We start from the raw sequence: 18117 nt of genomic DNA, 5'->3' as shown, positions 1-18117 counted from the left end.
TGATACACAGCAGGTCAGGGGGTCATCTGTTAATCGCCAGGCCCCGGTGCAAAATGTTACTGGTCCCCTTAGTTCTTCGGAGCATGCAGAACGGCGAAATGGGCCAGCATCACACAATATACCCTCCACCCGCTCAGTCCACCATATGCAACGGTGGAACCACTAGTGTTGGGTGCAGCCACTACAGAGGAGGCCTCAAGTGTGAATATTAAAAGTAGGGATGTGCAGGCTTGGATTAGTTCTGATTTTCCTGCCAAATTCAGATTTCTCCCGCCAAAAATCGGGTCTCAGAAAGAGGCAAAACGTCATATTTCATGGACAAACATCATCTTTCATGCACTTTTGTCCAGGAATGATGTTTGTCCATGAAAGATGTTTTGCCTCTTTCTGTGACCTAATTTTTGGCTGGAAAAATCCGAACTTGGCGGGAAAATCCGAACTTATCCGAGCCTGCACATCCCTAATTAAAAGGGGAGGTATGCTCACACCATGTGTGGGCCCCATTACAAGCACAACGCCCGACTGGTGCAGCATTTGCGATTCACGGAGCAAAAGCCTCTTGTGACCAACATCTCCCATGCGGCTGGTTGAGCACAGAGATCAGCCGCAGAGTTCAGATTGCCACGGCAATCTCCCATTATTATAGCCTGTGCTGTGGCCTTCTAATCAGTGGGCTCCAGTGCAGGAGCATGTATACTGGGACTGTCGGCAGTTCTTCCTAAGCCAAGTTGTTGTGAAATGTAGCGTGCGCGTAGTTTTGCAGCAGAGTAAGGCATTTTGTGGAGATGGGAAGTTCCTTCAGTGGGACAGTCACCAATTTTTGAGGACTGTCCCAAGATGCAACGGTCATGAAGTTCGCCCTGATTCGCAGGAGGGTTTGGAGGTGTTGCATTTCGGCGCGCTGTGGAGAAGTGTCTCCGCAGTATGCAGCAAAAAAAATTTCAATTTTTCTTTAAAAATACACATACCGAAGGTATGCCCATGTCCCCAGTGTCCCCAAACTATGCTCCCGGTCTGCTGAAGAGACCGCCGATGTTGTGTGGTAAGTGATGTTACAGTAGGACTGGGGACACTTAAAGTAACATTCCTCTGGTGAAACATGCAAAATCTAATGGCCAAATGTGGAATTAATTGAATATTTCATGTTTTAAAAATGTGGCCCATCTACAGTTATCTCTTTCCAAACATTAACACACAAACTCTAACGAGCCTCTGGGGATTATAGTGATTATTGCAGTTCCATTGATGCATAAATAATAAAAGAAACACAGTCATATTTTGAATTTACCCGCAGAAAACTGAGGTTGCGCCCGTGCTCGATGCTGGTGATCTCCAGATTGCCCATCACCACTTCACAGTTTTCATAATACTTGCGCAGGGCCTTGTACTGCTGGTCCAAATCCGAGAGAGAGCTGAGTTTGTTCTCTGTTCCTGTACACACTGCAAGAGACAGAGGGGAGAGGTGAGTACGTGCCACAGGAATGCAAAGCAAACAGCAGGTTGTATTCTGTGCACGGGATCCAGAATGCGAACTACCGATTTAATGACAAAAGAAATTACTCATGCAGCCTGCACTGTGAGGATGTAATGTCATTAAATAAAGATGGTATGTCACACTTAGCCAAATATTTCCCTGCTAGAGAAAATATGCCACACATCCGCCTTTCTAGCAAATTACTCCTGTATAATGAATCAAAAACCCTAATTTGTGAATATTACATCTCCAGCCTCAGGCACTGACATACACACAGTTTCCTTGTAGAAACTTCTCAAACTGAATAGTTATAGAACAGTCAAAAAAAAACTTACATACACTGATAAGGCGCCCACATGCCTGGCAGACAAATATGTCGCTATAATTCCTCTTACTGCGTTCCCTACACTCTCTCGTATATTTACTAAAGTGAGCGTTTTTAGAAGTGGAGATGTTGCCCACAGCAACCAATCAGATTCTAGCTATTACTTTCTAGAAGGTGCTAGTTAAATGTTAAGTAGAATCTGATGGGTTGCTATGGGCAACATCTCCACTTCTAACAACTCTCACTTTAGTAAATAATATACCCCTCAGAGTTGATGGCATAGAAATCGATGTGCTCTAACGTAAACATTTTCAATTGGGTCTGTTTAAATGACAGGGCATGCCTGAATTAAGATGAGTATACGGTGGCATTGGACATAATTGGGTAGCACATGGTATTACAGTATAACGTCAGGGCTGCCGAGATTTTGGGCGGGCCCCGGTGCTGGTGGGGTGTGGCTACTAAAGGAGGCGAAGCTACGCTCCCACACATTGTGCGTGCACTGGAGTGCGCAGTGGTGTCATTGTGGGAGGGCATGTGGATGCACCTCCCCTGCGCTCTTGAGTCCCAGCTGAGGCCTTGCCCAGGTAAACCCTCTACCCCCCCCCAGCCCCCACAATTCTTGGTGCCACTCTACAGCATATGGAATAGTGCAGCAAAGAGTCTGTGCCCTTCTCTTGGGCTTCTCCAGTTGCAGAAGATAACTTCAACGGCCGCAAAGTGGTTACATTCTCCTGCTCTTACAGTAAGTAGTTCCGTGTCAGAAGTAATCAGCTACCTCTCCCCATTCTCCTGCCTCACATCCAGATGCCCGCCCTGCAGTTCACAATGGGAGTCTGGTGTGTTGACATTTTTCAAGATGCTATAGTGCCCAATGTCTGCTCTTTGCTTGATTGCATCATCAGTCATTTCCCATCAGTGTCAGGACAGATTTATCTCTATCCGTATTGACAACGCCGCTCTGTTCTGCTTGTGAGTAAAGGAAATGTTCTATTGACCCATACACTGGCTGCCAAACCCAGTATGACCGGCTGTGTAATGTTATTCCTATTCCTCCCCCCTGGAAAACTGTGTAACTTCCAACATTCCTTCCATAAGTCTTATTCCTGGTAAGACCTGAGCCCCGGGTCATACTGATTAACCTCTTTAGTGCCAAAGAGGTCGGGCGGTGTGTCACACTTGATTGGTAACGGGAATACAACCTTACCACATTCAGGTCTTTGTACCTCCCAATTCATCTCATGTCAAAGTGATAATACTTATTGCTTTCTTTGTAATGGGTATTCTTTGTCTTATCCTGTCTTGCAGTATCCTTAATAGGTTTATATTATTATCTTTAATTTTTTAAGGCTTCATATAGTTGCACTGCACAGGGAATATACAAGTAACAAAGAGACTGACATAACAATGGTGCAGTAACTGTAATGGTGCCTACACACATAGCGATATGCTCACGATCCGACCTGAGGCACAATTTCCCCTGAACTCTCCCCGGCAGGCGTGGTCACGATTTGGAGTAAAAATGTCCAATCTGACTTAAGATCTATCGTGCTACCAGTGCATTGTGTCCCAGATTGGCAAATCTGCCCTACAGCACGGCAGATCTGAAGATGCGATGTACGACGAGCGGGGATGCGCATTGACATCGTGATCGTGAGTAGAAACTCGTGATTTGGGCATATTTTACACGATTTGTCTTCACGATTCGTCGAAATAGGGCAAATCTGGTAAGAAATTTAGCAGAAATTAAGTATTGGGGACATTCATTATAAAGGTAACACAGGAGATATCTCGGATATCTTCTACTTACCTTTCACTCCCGATCTGGTCCGGTGTCCCTATACACTAGTATCACGGATACTTCCTAGTTACCTTTCACTACCAGGGCGGGATGTCCTAAAGCAGGGATGGGGAACCTCAGGCCCGGGGGCCGTATAAGGCCCTCAAAGTCATTTGGTCTGGCCCTCTGAGCTTTTTTTCAGGGTTTTACCGCATTTTCCGCATGTATCATCGGCTGGCTGGCGGGTCTCCTATGGGCTTCTACCGCATCTCGCTGCTATGAGGGCTCATTCCCAGCATGCTCTGCGGCCGCCGCGTCACTCTGAGCATGCGCAGATGGACTCCCGGGGCATAAACCCGTAACTCCACGGCACAGAGCAGATCGCAAAGGACAGCTCTCATCGGAAGAGCTGTCCTTTGTGCTACTGATCGCATATGTTAGTACATATGCGATCAGCATTAATGCGAAGCATGGCGAGATGTACTTCGCAAGGTTAGTACATCCCGCCCCCAATCTGGTGCGGCGTCCCTATACACTAGGGGGACCTAAACTCATCAAGCTTCGAAAATACAAAACTTGCAGAACCTTCACCATCTTCAGATGGAGCTGATTCTCAATCCCCGCTCCTATGGGAAAGAGTCCCGGGTTGCGAAGAGGGATCTGCTGGACGTTGGGGCTTCCTGCACACGCGTGAACTGAAGTTCACACATGTGCACCAGCAAGTCAGACTCGTCAGTGCTAAGTTTCACTGCTACGCACCAGTACAATGATGAATTGCTTCGGTGATTTTGTATTTCTCAGTGAGTTGAATACTTAATTATCAGGGGCCCCGATATTTACTCATGTTGAATAGGCCCCTCAGTGAGCCTTTACCCAATGAAAGGCGAGCACACAGACTCTAAGGGCCGAATTCAATTATCCTCTAAATGAGGATTAGCCGCGATGCTGTGCCCGAGGCTATTCAACCGCAGCTCGCTGCAGCCTACAGTAAGCCTGCAAGCCTCCTGAGACTTGAACAGAAATCCGCGTAAAGTAGGGCTTTCTGCCTTTATTGTGTCTGCCATGAACACGTTAATCCATAAATCCGGGAATCTATGGGTTAACGGGCGTTAGCGCATGAGGAAATGGGCTTGTTATAACTCCGGGCATAAAAGTCCGAGGCTACAACCCTCTTCCTTGTGCGTTAAGTCAACAAGGCTAATTGAATCCGGCCACTGAACGGGACTGGGAGACTGCCTATGAGAGCTTAAATACTACGAGGAGGGCTGAAGAGTTGGAGGGTAAACTGGGGAGAAGCGTTGGACAGTGGTGTCCCATGCTGAAAGACATCATTCAGACATATTGCACAGTTGGAGCAGAACTCGGTAGACTTTTTGGGATGTAGAGCCACAACATTACACATGACACAATTAATCTGCATTAACTTCAATGGAAAAAAAACAAAACAAACAAAAAATGACAAAGTATCCTAATGGCTGTAATAAAGTTTGTTTCAGCTCTATATTGTTATTATACTTGATAGTTTAGTATTAGGCTTGTCGCCTCTTTGGGTATCCATGAATTTGCAGACAGACAACAGTAGTCAGGAGAGAGCACGCAGATGAAGAAAAGTCGTGGCTTATTATGGCCATAGTCAAGGAAACCGAAGCCACGAGGACGTGGGACGTGAGAGCTGCTGTATGGAGCGATTCCGGTGTGTTTGTTTCCATAATCTCCACAAGCCTATTGCATTTTGAAATACTGTAGTTCCCATTTAATTCCCTTCTCCTTAATCCTTTCTTTCCCTCGTCTGGTTCTATTTTGTCCCTCTTTTAAGGGTCCTTAGCTCGCCTATTAGAAACAGACTTGACAAGTAATTAAAGGAATTGATTTGCGCACCTCAAATCTTGCCAAGCAAGTGATCCACCATCTGTGGCGTCAGCTGTTCTTCCTCCAGGTCTCCCCGTGCACCTGAACTTGTGTTAGTACAGGGGGAGGGGGAGCACTCCAGCAGGTGACCTGCCGTGAGCACACGTATGGCCCAATTTCAGAGCATGCACAGCCCTCTGCCCTCTTCTCCCAGAGGCTTAGCGTGATTGCATCCATCTTCTTCATTATTTAACCTAGTTGCATTGAACTCTAAACAGGATCATTTGTCTCCAGGTGACCCGGTGCATCCAGCCATCATATCATGAGCTGCAATCAGCCTATCCAAGGTTGGGATTGCGACCTTTATTTTTCTGTCAGTGCTTCTGGAAACACGCAAACTTGCTACCAACTTGGGAGCTATGAAATAGGCCTCCCCCTATCACCTCTGCCTTGCACTCATGGGGATCTGATCCATCCCAAACCGGTGCCTTCAACTACGCTCATGCTCAATAATCAGTCTACAACTATCACTCGTCACACTCAGGGACCTGATGCCGCTGTTGCTGGCACCATAACAGTTTCACCGACTGCTATTGTTAACTCCTTGATTGCTGAAGAGAAGCAGTTTGGTACTGTTGTTAAGGGGTCTATTTACTAAGCAGTGTTAGGAGACAGAGTGAAAAGTGATAAGGTGCCAGCCAATCAGCTCCCAACTGTCATTTTTCAAACACAGCCTGTGAGATGGCAGTTGGGTGCTGATTGGCTGGCACCTTATCACTTTTCATTCTGTCTCCTAACACTGCTTAGTAAATAGACCATTAAGAGGGGTATTCAATATGAAACGTTAACTTCACTGTCGAAGTTAACGTTTCATATCGGAGTTTTTTCCTTAAAGTCTGGTGCGCGCTCCCGCTTATCCCCGTATTCAATATAAAATTAACGAAAACGGGAAACTCCGAAGTTGGATTTGCGTAAAGTTACGAATTTTTCCTTAAAATAATTGTAAGACCCCCCTAAAGTTGTAAAAACATGGGGGAACACTATGGGTACCCCCGTTTTAGCCTTTAATTGAAAGTCGGGGATTTAAATAGCCGCAGCAGGTGTTTTTTTCCCGACATTGAAGAAGTGATGCAGAAGAGCACTTAGGCTATTTTTTTCATTTTTTTAAGTGGTCCCATCAAATTTGGGGTACATGAATGGGTACTAGCATATTTTGGTGTCCCTAAAGTAATTTTTTTAAAATTCTGCATTTGTGCACCTGCCGCTATAATTCTATTCTAGAATGCAGAATAGCCCTGAACCTATTTCCCTATTGTTTAACAATTTTTTCCCATTTTTTTTTTGCACCCCAATTTTTAAATTAATTTTTTGGGGTGTCCCTATTTAAATTTTTTTGACACAGTTCTTTTTTAAATGTCATTCTCAGGGGTGCAGGCTATTTTTTCAAGCCTGCACCCCTAAACCCCAATTCTGCACTTTTTTTCGACACCTATTCAATGGTGAAAAGTTACCACCGTTTTTTATCAAAGACTTGTCAAAACTGCGATAAGTCTTTGAAATTGAATAGGGTGTAAAAGTTAAACCTGCGATAATGATGTCATAATTGCGATATTAACGCAAAAACGATGTTATCGCACCCATATTGAATACCCCTGTATGTATGCTAAATTTGGATAGGTGGGACAGTCCCATATCAACAGGAATTTTGTTCATGGTGACTGCGTAAGAAGTGACGTTGCTAAAATTATATTTAAAAAATAAATCTATAAATATATATATATATATATATATATATATATATATACACAGAATATGCCAAGAAACAAACTAATGTCCCAAGGTCAGTTGAGTGAGGGAGATTCTCTAATATTTAATGGACTGCAATGATTTGTACCCTCAAATGTCTATGTAAAATAGATATTAAAATAGATTTTTAAAATAAAATATAAAAAATCTCAGATTCCAACACAGGGATTTTTCATCAAATTTTTTGATCTCAGAGCTTATGGAAACAGCCTAAGGACCACCTACTGGACGTATTCCAGTTAATTAATTGGCTGCCTATTGTATCACTTATTCTATGTTTTACAGTTAACGAATGCTGATTACAACCCACCACATTACATGTAACCACACATGCATGCTTGTCTCGTTTCCCCAGCAGTAACTACTGCCAGGTCTGCATAATGTACCTAGGATTGTGGGGCCTATTCCTTAGTGTATTCTGTCCCATTATTCTGGGTCTATTCATCACTTTGGGTATGCAGGTGATAGAATATCTCCTACGCCCCTCATAAGACCAAAGTGGCATGCATTCATCCCATACGGTAACATAAGGATGACTATTAATCGATTTCTGAAAACAGAAAGTTTACGGAGCTTGACTGCGAGAAATGGCGCCATCTTCAGATAGCGTTAGCCTGCTGAGCCCCGATTCTACCTATAGGCAGAATGGACAGATTGCAAAGAGGGGTCTATTGAACTAAGTCAATGCGTGCGTAGTTACACTACCCGGCAGTGAATATTTTTGCTGCTGATTATTAGGGATCGTGGGGCAGCTGCTTTTCGGAGCGGCTGTCTCGGCACCAGTGCAATACTGAATTTCTCCGGTTTAATTGTATCTGCCACCATAACTCGCAATGAGTCACATACTTAATTTGAGAGAGGCCACCGCATATTATCATACATAGGCCTCTGCATGTGTTCAAATGTATTCGATCAGTAATTGAGGCTATCCTGCAATTATTTTCAGTCCGTATAAAGGCAGGGACAGCATGTATAAGAACACGCTGTCACTGCGGATCACAACCCCTCTGAAAAGTGCGGTCTTTAATATTTCCTCCTAAGCTTTGGTCACTGCGCATGTGTAGCAGTACCATTTTCGGAGGAGGACGGAGGCTGTGTGAGAGGGATCGCAAGATCCCTCTGCTGCGAAAATGCCTATAAAAAAAATGCACTAAGCTGTTAATGTCCTTTGAAGAGAACGTTGACCAAGCTCCAAAAAGTGCCACTTTTTGGAGATTGGTACATAAGGTTCAGACTGTTATGTACTGAGGTCAGGCCCTTGATAACTACTGTATATTATATTTCCAATGCACTTTCCTTATCGATCGCCATTGTTATGCAGTTTGTAAGGTGCACGTACACTACAACTATGGTCTTAAGCAATAATTACTGTAGCCTTTTGCAGTAGATATCTGTGATATATCCTGTATTCCTCCATTTTTACAATATTTTAAATCACATGTAAACTGCAGCTAAGTAAAAAGGTGCTTGATACATACTCTCCTAATTCACCATTTATTGTATTTAAGTTAAGGGTGTTATATATTTTAGGACCACAGGTTCAAGAAACTACTATTCTTTATCTTAAAAGATCAACATATTACTATATAAGGGTTTTGTAGTGTATCTGAGCTTGTTTCAAACGTTCATTGTTGTGCATATTGGGCCTTCATCAGAGTTGGATGCAGATTTGGAATTGATGCTATTGGATCCTTCTCAAAGAAGTCTCCGATAAGAAGCCCCTAGGCTTCAATTAGGAGACGCCATCTATAGATGGCGTTGCCTATCGGGTACAAGCTTTGCTTTACGGAGCTTGGTGCATATGGGAAATGCGGTGATCTAGAGCGCCTGTGCAGGAAGTCCCGGGCTCCTCCTCCTTCTCCCTGCACTCGGAAGATTAGAAGGAGAAGGAGGCGGAGGACCCAGGAGGAGCACGGGCTGACAACCAGGAGGCTGAGGTGAGTGGGGGCCAGTGCTGAGCGACTGTGGGGTGGCAGCAAAGTGTCGGGAGCATGATTCGGTAAGAAGACCATAGGCTTCTATAGGGTAACGCCAGGTTTTTCTGGCGTTACCCTCCTCGCCGAAAATAGGGCGGCCGGGGCTTAGTACATATGAAAATGTAAAAACCCAGAAAACAGGTTAGTACATCCCGCCCATTCTCTGAAGACACTGCAAGTGGGTGTCTCAGTTGTTTGAGAATCGGACATGGCATTTGCATACAGTAGATACGCGTCCGAAGACAAAACACGCAGATGCACCTGACAATCAATCAGGCCCATTGTGTTTTGTTGCTGCTTGAGGAAATGATCAATGTATTTATTCGCTTGAGAAGGATATAATCTCTCTAACTAAAGTTTTCCCCCAAAAAATGGGAGGAGGGATGTGTTTCTCTCACGGATGTCAGGGAGAATTGAGCTGTCACAAGTTAATTAGCCTGCACACTAATTGCCTGCATCTTTCTCTGATGTTGCCTGAAGCCCTTGCAAAGCTGGTGGCCTTCTGTTTCCTAACATGGGGGAGGTGGTGTTACATGGGCAGAGCTCTGCTCTGGGCGGAGGGGTGGGACCTGCAGTCAGGCTGCAACAAATACAGAGGAATTTCTCTTCTTAACTATTGGGACTTCCGAGCGCATCTGAACATGACCAGGGACAATTATAAGACAATGCATTGATGAATGTAGCCCAGCAGTATACATTTATATTGAAAAATATAATATAACCATTTTTTTTTTCCTCACTGTGCCAAATAGCATCTTTGCCTCCCAAGGTGCAAGCAGCCAATTACTGTCAAAAAAATAGAAAAAAAACAAAAAATTTTAGTTGACAAAGACATCTGATCTGACCTGAGGTAAAATTTTAAAAAACATAAAAATAAAAATTTGCATCTAGATTCCTAGTACATGCTGCATTTATATCCGAGGGGATTGTTCTAAAACTCGCTGCAGTACTGGGATAAGGAAATGACAGCCGCCACTTGTTCAAGCTGAAATCGGCGGCAACCACCATGTTAGTGCTAGAACAATAATGACGAATGGAAGGTTTATTAGAACAATTCGGTTATTATTTGTTGTCTAGCTTTTGGTTTAATGGTGTTGGAAATACGTAACTCATAGTATTCTAACGGCAAAGTAAATATTCTCCATTCAAGGTATATGAATATTGTAGATCTGAAAAGTATTGAGTAACTGACACAAGCTCCGGGGCATTTTGTACATTGACTGGGGCAAGTACTAGTTCCTAACACCACTGACCCAAAATGTGCTGAACCAGAGTGGTGGGAGGGGATGGACATCTATGGTGGCAGCAGGACTGTTGGAGAAGAAGAGCAGATCAGTCCCCTTGTTGTGACTGCTTGTTCACCTGTCACTCAGCCTCAGCATTCTGCTCTAGGCCACAAAATAGGGAGTTGAGTCAGTAAGGGTTGGGGATCCATTTTATTAGCAGAAGAACATTTAGGGGTCTATTTACTAAGCAGTGTTAGGAGACAGAGTGAAAAGTGATAAGGTGCCAGCCAATCAGCTCCCAACTGTCATCTCACAGGCTGTGTTTGAAAAATGACAGTTGTGAGCTGATTGGCTGGCACTGCTTAGTAAATAAACCCCTGAATATTGTGAGGCGTAGTAAGCCACCAGGCTGGACCTTAATGCCAGGACAAGCGCCCATTAAGCCGAGTAGAGTAAAGGTGTGTTTGCGAATTGTGTTGGCGAGCCACATCTGCCTAAATTCAGGTATATATTACTGTATACAAACCTGCTCTCTCAAAATGCCCGTGAGGCTCCTGAATTTTCAGGGTGCCCCTTGGACTCCCGGAAGAGTAGGAGACCCTCCTTAACTTCCTAGTGAAATGGGTGGGTTGGAGAGAGCACAATGCTTCAAATGTTTCTCCATGAGGAAGAGGCGGGGCCAATATGACGCAACTCTATGAGAAATGTGCCATTTTGTCCCCGCCCCCCTCTTTATTGACCCACAATTTGCAGCATTATGCTATGGAGGGGCTGGGGCCTAGTGATTTGAAGAGACCAGCCCCACCTCCATCAGTGGTCAGCTGCATCTCCCGCCTGTACTTTTAACAACGAGGAGAAATCCAATGTAGGTAAGTGTAATATTATGGGGCCTATTCATCACACAATAAATGGCCAGGTAACCATGCTGAAAGGCTAGTTTCCGCATATTTAAGTTACCGGGCCATTCATTATGAGGGGTCAGATAGGACCCCTTTGGTATTCAGCAAACTCCGAGACGGTGCTTGTTCATGGATCCCCGCTCCTTCCTATGGGAAGGAGTTCCGGGGATGCAAGGAGGGATCCGAGCGGATCCCTACGCCGCCTTCTCACCAGCTCCCCAGCTGCTTTTGTGCATGAGTGACCCGAGGTCACGCATGCGTAGCCAGGACCACGGGGAGCAGGTAAGTAACGCAGCTACAGAAGTAGCTGCGATACTAACCAGGGGGTTTTCGGAGCAGCTGTACCCGCACCGGAGCAATGATGAATTGTCCCGGTGTCACTTTTCCCCCGCTGCGAGTTGGATACTTAAGTATCCTTCGCAGCGAGTTCAAAACGTCATCATCGGAGGCCATACGGCCTTCGATGATGAATAGGCCCCTATATGATTTTCCGGACATATTTTAGAAATATTTTTTTTTTGCTACTTGGTGAATGCATTTTTCGCTGCCAAACCAAATGTTAACAAACTTTTCTTGTGCCAGTGATCTAGTTGGATATTAGTGTACCTGAATGTAAGTCCGTATGTAGTCTGGTGTACTGTAGAGCTGGACACATCTTGCGATGCCTCCGACGCAGCATACGGGCGCAAGAGTGGTCTATCTACATGCAGCTTTATAGAGCTATTCATTTTTACGCCCTTGCATCCAGCCCCCAGGGCTCTGACAGCCCCTACTGTTAATATTCTATGCAGACTGCTCGGTTCCTTCCCTCTCCTCCTGGCTGGGGACAACCAGCACAGCTATCTTGTCATCAGTCATAGGAGGCTTTATCAATTGTGACTTCCGGGAAAGAATATTACAGCAAGTGTTCAGAACTTGAATTACTCTAATATCTACTGCAGTAGCTGCTCTGCTGACTCAGCATGTCAGGGGAGCCCGGGGTCAAATTTTGCACTTGGGCCTGGGGCTTTTTGCTATGACACTGACTTATAGTAGATATCTTGGGATTGGAAACAGTAAAGATATTTCTAAAGAAAATACATGAGACGGAAAGTAGACACAGAAAGGAAAAGGACGTTAGCATTGCAACAAAGGAACAGCTCATGCTAGCTGTGCCCTAGACTAATATCAATATATATATATATATATTATTTTTCAATTTAAATATAGTATATAGACTTTTCCCAATTCTCGCCTCTGCATGACATTGTGGACCTCATTCAGAGTCGGTCGAAGCGGCCGCACGGGAAAAGGGGCCGGATATGCAAATGATTCCCTCGCAAGTTGCGTCCCTAAGTTCGGATCGGTAGCTGGCCGACCAAGGGGAGGAAGCGGACGGAATAAAAAAAAATACGCCCCATTCTAGTACGCATTGCACTTCATCTCCGGGCATATAAGGATTAATCGAGACCATCGGAAACCATCGGAACTGGTCGTATAGCTTAAGGTTGACCATACCCTCTCTTAAGCTCTACGATCATGTCAGTGTAAAAACCTCCCATGTCACATGTGCCATGACGCTACTTTGTTAATTATGCACTCCCATAAACCGTATGCACTCCCATAAAACGCCGTTCGCATAATTAGGCACGCCTGCGTTCGGATCTCCACTCCCCCGTTTTCAAGCCCCTTCCCCTGTTACCACCCACAAACGCCTCAATCTGTCACTCAAACTACCGACCTGGCTGTGTTCAAGGAGAGAGAAATTTCTGATCGTAGTGGTTAGTTTGCGCACACGCATTGCGAACTTTACGCATGCGCAGTATAGCGAACATCGGTGGCATACGACCGTGCAGCCGCTTCAACCGACTCTGAATGAGGTCCTGTGTTCCACTACCTGCTCCGGCAGCGGACAGGTTAATAAGAACTCACGGTAAGAGATATAGAATATTCTGCTGTACACGCCAAGTGAAAACTGTTTGACAATTCCTCATTTTCCTTTATTAAATCTAAGGCGATGAGGGGAGATTTCTGTTTCATTAATTCCCTCGTTAAATGCGTTTTTTGTTTAGTACTTTCAGCTGCGAAAGGCCCATTTATTATGGCTGCATGTTCAGAGCGTTCACTTATTATATCATCGGATTAAACTATCCTAAATAATGAATGAGTCTAATTACTGGGAAGCTGTTAGACAGCGGAGCAGACTGCAGATGGTGTAATCCCGCCGATTACAGTGCGGCCAAGTATCGACCTCTGATAGATGCCCTTATACGTACATATATATCCTGTCAGATCTCACACATACATAGGCTACACTTTACAATATTTGTTTGAAACCTTGCAATCAGAAGGAATGCAGGAAATGCCTATTTTTAAAACCTTTCTTGTCTTATTTATAAAATGTAAACTTGCTTGGAACTATAGGGTATGTACAGGGGGAATCGTTATGTAATGCCTCCGGATGTGTAACCCTAACCTGGCGGACGTAATACCGACGCCGGAAGCCCGAACAGTGGAGATCCCGACTGGGGCTGGTAAATACCCAAACCCCCCCTCTCCCCCTCTAGTGGTGCCTAACCCTAACCTCCCCCCAGAGGTGCCTAACCCTCCCTTTCCATAGCCTAACCCTCCCCGGGGGGTATGCCTAACCCTAAGCCCCCCCGGAGGTGTCTAAAACTAACCCTCCCTCCCCCCACGGCTAACAGCTAACAGTACCCGTTGACTGTTGGGATTTCGGCATCTGGCTAAAGATAGGCGTTGGTATTTAGACGCCTATCTTTAGTACCAGGTCGGATTTCCAGCGTCGGGATTCCGACGGCCGGCATTCTGTGCGACTGTAAGTTAACCGTATCCCGTACAGGGAAAGGTAAGAAAAGTTGCAGACGGTATCATTTTCCTGTGTTACTGATTCATAAATTGGTGTAAAAAAACTAAATAGCTAAAAACACATTTTGTGAATGTGTTGGTCAGTGATTTTGTGAAATTGAAAACTGTGGAATACAATTAGTAAAAGTAACACAATTGGGGTACGATTAACATTAAACCCAATACCATAACAAACTATGCCTTAGTTAAGATAACATATTAAAGCGTCATTTACAAAATACAACATACTGTAAGTGTGCTCATGCTCTTTGATACTCATCATCTTTACTGTTACAAAATTGTGCTAACCTCTAAATAAATATTGGTATACTTATACTTTAATATTGACTTTTATTGTCCCGTAACGTAAAATTAGGCTGTTGAAGTTGGGCCCCTAATTTAACATTGGGGTGTTAGTAACCGGGCCAGGATGTTGGGAGGATGGGGTACATGGGGAGGCTTCCTAATTAGTGTGTTAAGCAACAACAGAAAAAAAAAAAAAATTTCCAGGTGATCTCCCCCAATCACCACATAGATCATGACGAACGTCCTGATCATGGAAATAGATGCACAATCCCCTCAAATCGGGCCTCTCCCTCGAAACCAGGACAGTTGGTAGGAATGATTCGTTGTTACTCTCTAGGAAGTCTTGTATAACAAGATCTGTCAGATTTCACCACACACATAAATATACATGCAGCCAAATCAGAAGGTCCGGATGGGCAATAATCACCAAACACGGTGCCATTTAAAGTCACTTACGTCCAAAATGACCTAAGTAGCTGTTAAAACAGCAGCATAAATGTGGTTTCCATGGCTTCTAAGCTGAAGGCATGGGTACAGTATACTACGATAAAGAGGTAGGATCATCCTTGCTGGTACATTCTCATGAATATACTGTGTCACGGCCAAGGTTTCTCGGCATGGTAGTCTCCGGGTATTACCTGTGAGGTCGTCATGGCGGGGGGTCTCTGGCAGCGGTGCTGGTGTTTGGCGAGGGGCATTGGCTGCGCGTGGTTCTGTGCGGGCACATTGTCACTAGGCCTGGTGAGGTCTGGCGGTGTTTCCATTCCGTTGGCATGGGCGCCGCCATCTTGCCTGCGGCCATGTGATTCCGGCTGTCCAATCCTGGTAGGTCATGTGCTCATTCCAGCCAGTCACAGCGCGGCACTGAGTATTTAGTTACAGCTCATCATACCTGCATTCTGTTTTCAGCTCACCATACTTGTATACCGGACTGCTCCTGCCTGTCACTATCTGGACATTTTCTCATTAACTACAGTTATCAAGTGCACTTTAGTGCTATACCTGGACTTTTTCATTTGCCATTCCCATGTCTTCTAAGTCACTTACTAAAAACTCCACTTTTTCATTTAAGTCTGCTTCTGTGTCTGCTCCTATCACCAACCCGGGTCCACAACAAATTCAGAACCTCACATACTGTAGCTGCAAACAGCAAAACCACATTTTACCACCAAATTAAAAAGAGAGACTAGTTTCCTCTCTGTGCTCGGTCCAGGCCAGGGACTAGCTCCAATACATCTTGCTGCTGCCGCCTGCACAGTCCTGCCTTTTTCTATCTCCCTGCATTTATCTGCCCATTTATATTCCTGATTTATGGAGGCACTCTATCCGTGTAGACAGAACCATAAATTCTGCAGGATGTCTGCGCATGGAAAAAGAACCCTTTCCCTCACAGAGAGACCACTGGAGCACACAGACCCAAGCAAACTAGCACAGAGGAGGCAAAGATTGCAGAATTTAGGGCAAGAAAGAGTGTGAGCAGCCATGATACATAAGGGAAGATTGGGGTCACCCTTGTGTAAAGACACTCCAGCAAACTATTACACTCCATAGCCAGCTCTGGCATCACTTGATAAACAGATAAAACTTTCAGCCTCATCTTAGTAGTGCGACGTTGTTGCTTATGTTTTTATCTCCCAGTTATAGATGACTATAACCGCAAGGTCTCCCACAGGGTTCCCGATTATTCACGAAAATGAGTTTCATCCACGCCTTTTCTAGTAACCTATCGCAATGTCTGTTAACCATTTGAAACCCAAGCTGACAGTTTCACTTATGGTGCGTACACACGGTCAGATTTCTTGGTCGATTTAAACGATAACGATATAGTTTAAATCAACTTTCCCCCCCCCCCCCTAAACGATGCGCGGGCACGGATGATCGATATCGACCAGGTTAGTCTGGTTACTATAGGTACCCTCGATCATTGACCGAGGGTCCTTACAGTAGTTGGGGGAATGGAGCATGTGCTGGATGTTCGATAACGATCATCCAGCACATGCTGGTCGATCATACAACGATATCTGATCGTTGTCTGATCTGACCGTGTGTACGGTCCATTACGAAGACTTTCAAAAACGTTTGAGTTCATGAGCATTCCGTGTAGTGTCAAATATTATTACACTTGCCTCAGTGTCAGCATAGGCCATAGATATTATTTCTGTAGTGGGACACGCTCCAATGTTAGATTCGATTCCGGATATTGCTTTAAATGAGAAGGGAGAGAACACTGTGGGTAGAAATACCATTTTATAGTTAGTTCCTGAAGTGATAAGCACAAATATATAGGTGACGTCTGATCGTTAGTAGAGGAATCCCTGCATTGTCTGCGCACACAGCTGTTATTAAACTTTTACTGCATCAAAGTTAGTGATCTGATCATAAAATCTGTATATATATATATATATATATATAATGTGTGTATAACTATACTGTATATATGTGTGTGTGAGCATATATATGTATATATATATATATATATATACAGTCAGGTCCATAAATATTGGGACATTGACAGAATTTTCAGATTTTGGCCTCTATTCACCGCCACAATGGCTTTGAAATGAAACAAACAAGATGTGCTTTAACTGCAGACTTTCAGATTTAATTTGATGGTAATTACATCCAAATCAGGTGAACGGTGCAGGAATTACAACGGTTTCTATATGTGCCTCCCACTTTTTAAGGGGCCAAAAGTAATGGGACTATCAACTCAAAAGGTATTTCATGGTCAGGTGTGGGCTATTGCCTCGTTATTTCATTATCAATTAAGCAGGTAAAAGGTCTGGAGTTGATTCTAGGTGTGACATTTGCATTTCAGTTGCTGTCGACTCTCAATATGAGATCCAAAGAGCTGTCACTATCAGTGAAGCAAGCCATCATTAGGCTGAAAAATCAAAACAAACCCATCAGAGAGATAGCAAAAACATTAGGTGTGGCCAAATCAACTGTTTGGAACATCTTAAAAAGAAAGAATGCACCAGAGAGCTCAGCAACACCAAAAGACCCGGAAGACCACGGATAACAACTGTGGTGGATGACAGAAAAATTATTTTCCTGGTGAAGAAAAACCCCTTCACATCAGTTGGCCAAATCAAGAACACTCTCCAGGAGGTAGATGTATATGTGTCAAAGTCAACAATCAAGAGAAGACTTCACAAGAATGAATATAGAGGGTTCACCACAAGATGCAAACCAGTGGTGAGCCACAAAAACAGGAAGACCAGATTAGAGTTTGCCAAACAACATCTAAAAAAGCCATTACAGTTCTGGAACAACATCCTATGGACAGATGAGACAAAGATCATCTTGTACCAGAGTGATAGGAAGAGAAGAGTACGGAGAAGGAAAGGAACTGCTCATGATCCAAAACATACCACCTCATCAGTGACGCATGGTGGTGGTAGTGTCATGGCGTGGGCATTTATGGCTGCCAATGGAACTGGTTCCCTTGTATTTATTGATGATGTGACTGCTGACAAAAGCAGCAGAATGAATTCTGAAGTGTTTTGGGCAATATTATATGCTTATGTTCAGTCAAATGCTTCAGAACTCATTGGACGGCGCTTCACAGTGCAGATGGACAATGACCCGAAGCATACTGCAAAAGCAACCAAAGAGTTTGTTAAGGCTAAA

The 18117-nt window shown here is 44.3% G+C and overlaps 1 protein-coding gene across 3 annotated transcripts in view; it reads right to left on the bottom strand.

Moving 5' to 3' along the window:
- The window catches only part of ERBB4 (erb-b2 receptor tyrosine kinase 4), a 1059049-nt gene that overhangs the window by 609132 nt on the left and 431800 nt on the right, over positions 1 to 18117 (bottom strand). For all 3 annotated transcript variants that reach the window (XM_088474081.1, XM_088474078.1, XM_088474079.1), the window contains exon 2: positions 1289 to 1440. In XM_088474081.1, the coding sequence (XP_088330207.1) occupies positions 1289 to 1440 (152 nt within the window). The remainder of the gene's footprint in view (positions 1 to 1288; positions 1441 to 18117) is intronic.

This window comes from Taudactylus pleione, unplaced genomic scaffold (genome assembly GCF_031769625.1).
Source record: "Taudactylus pleione unplaced genomic scaffold, aTauple2 ptg000147l, whole genome shotgun sequence".
NCBI classification, from domain to species: Eukaryota; Metazoa; Chordata; class Amphibia; order Anura; family Myobatrachidae; genus Taudactylus; species Taudactylus pleione.
The sequence above is the reverse complement of the archived record's forward strand: the minus strand, read 5'-3'. Positions and strand labels throughout refer to the sequence as shown.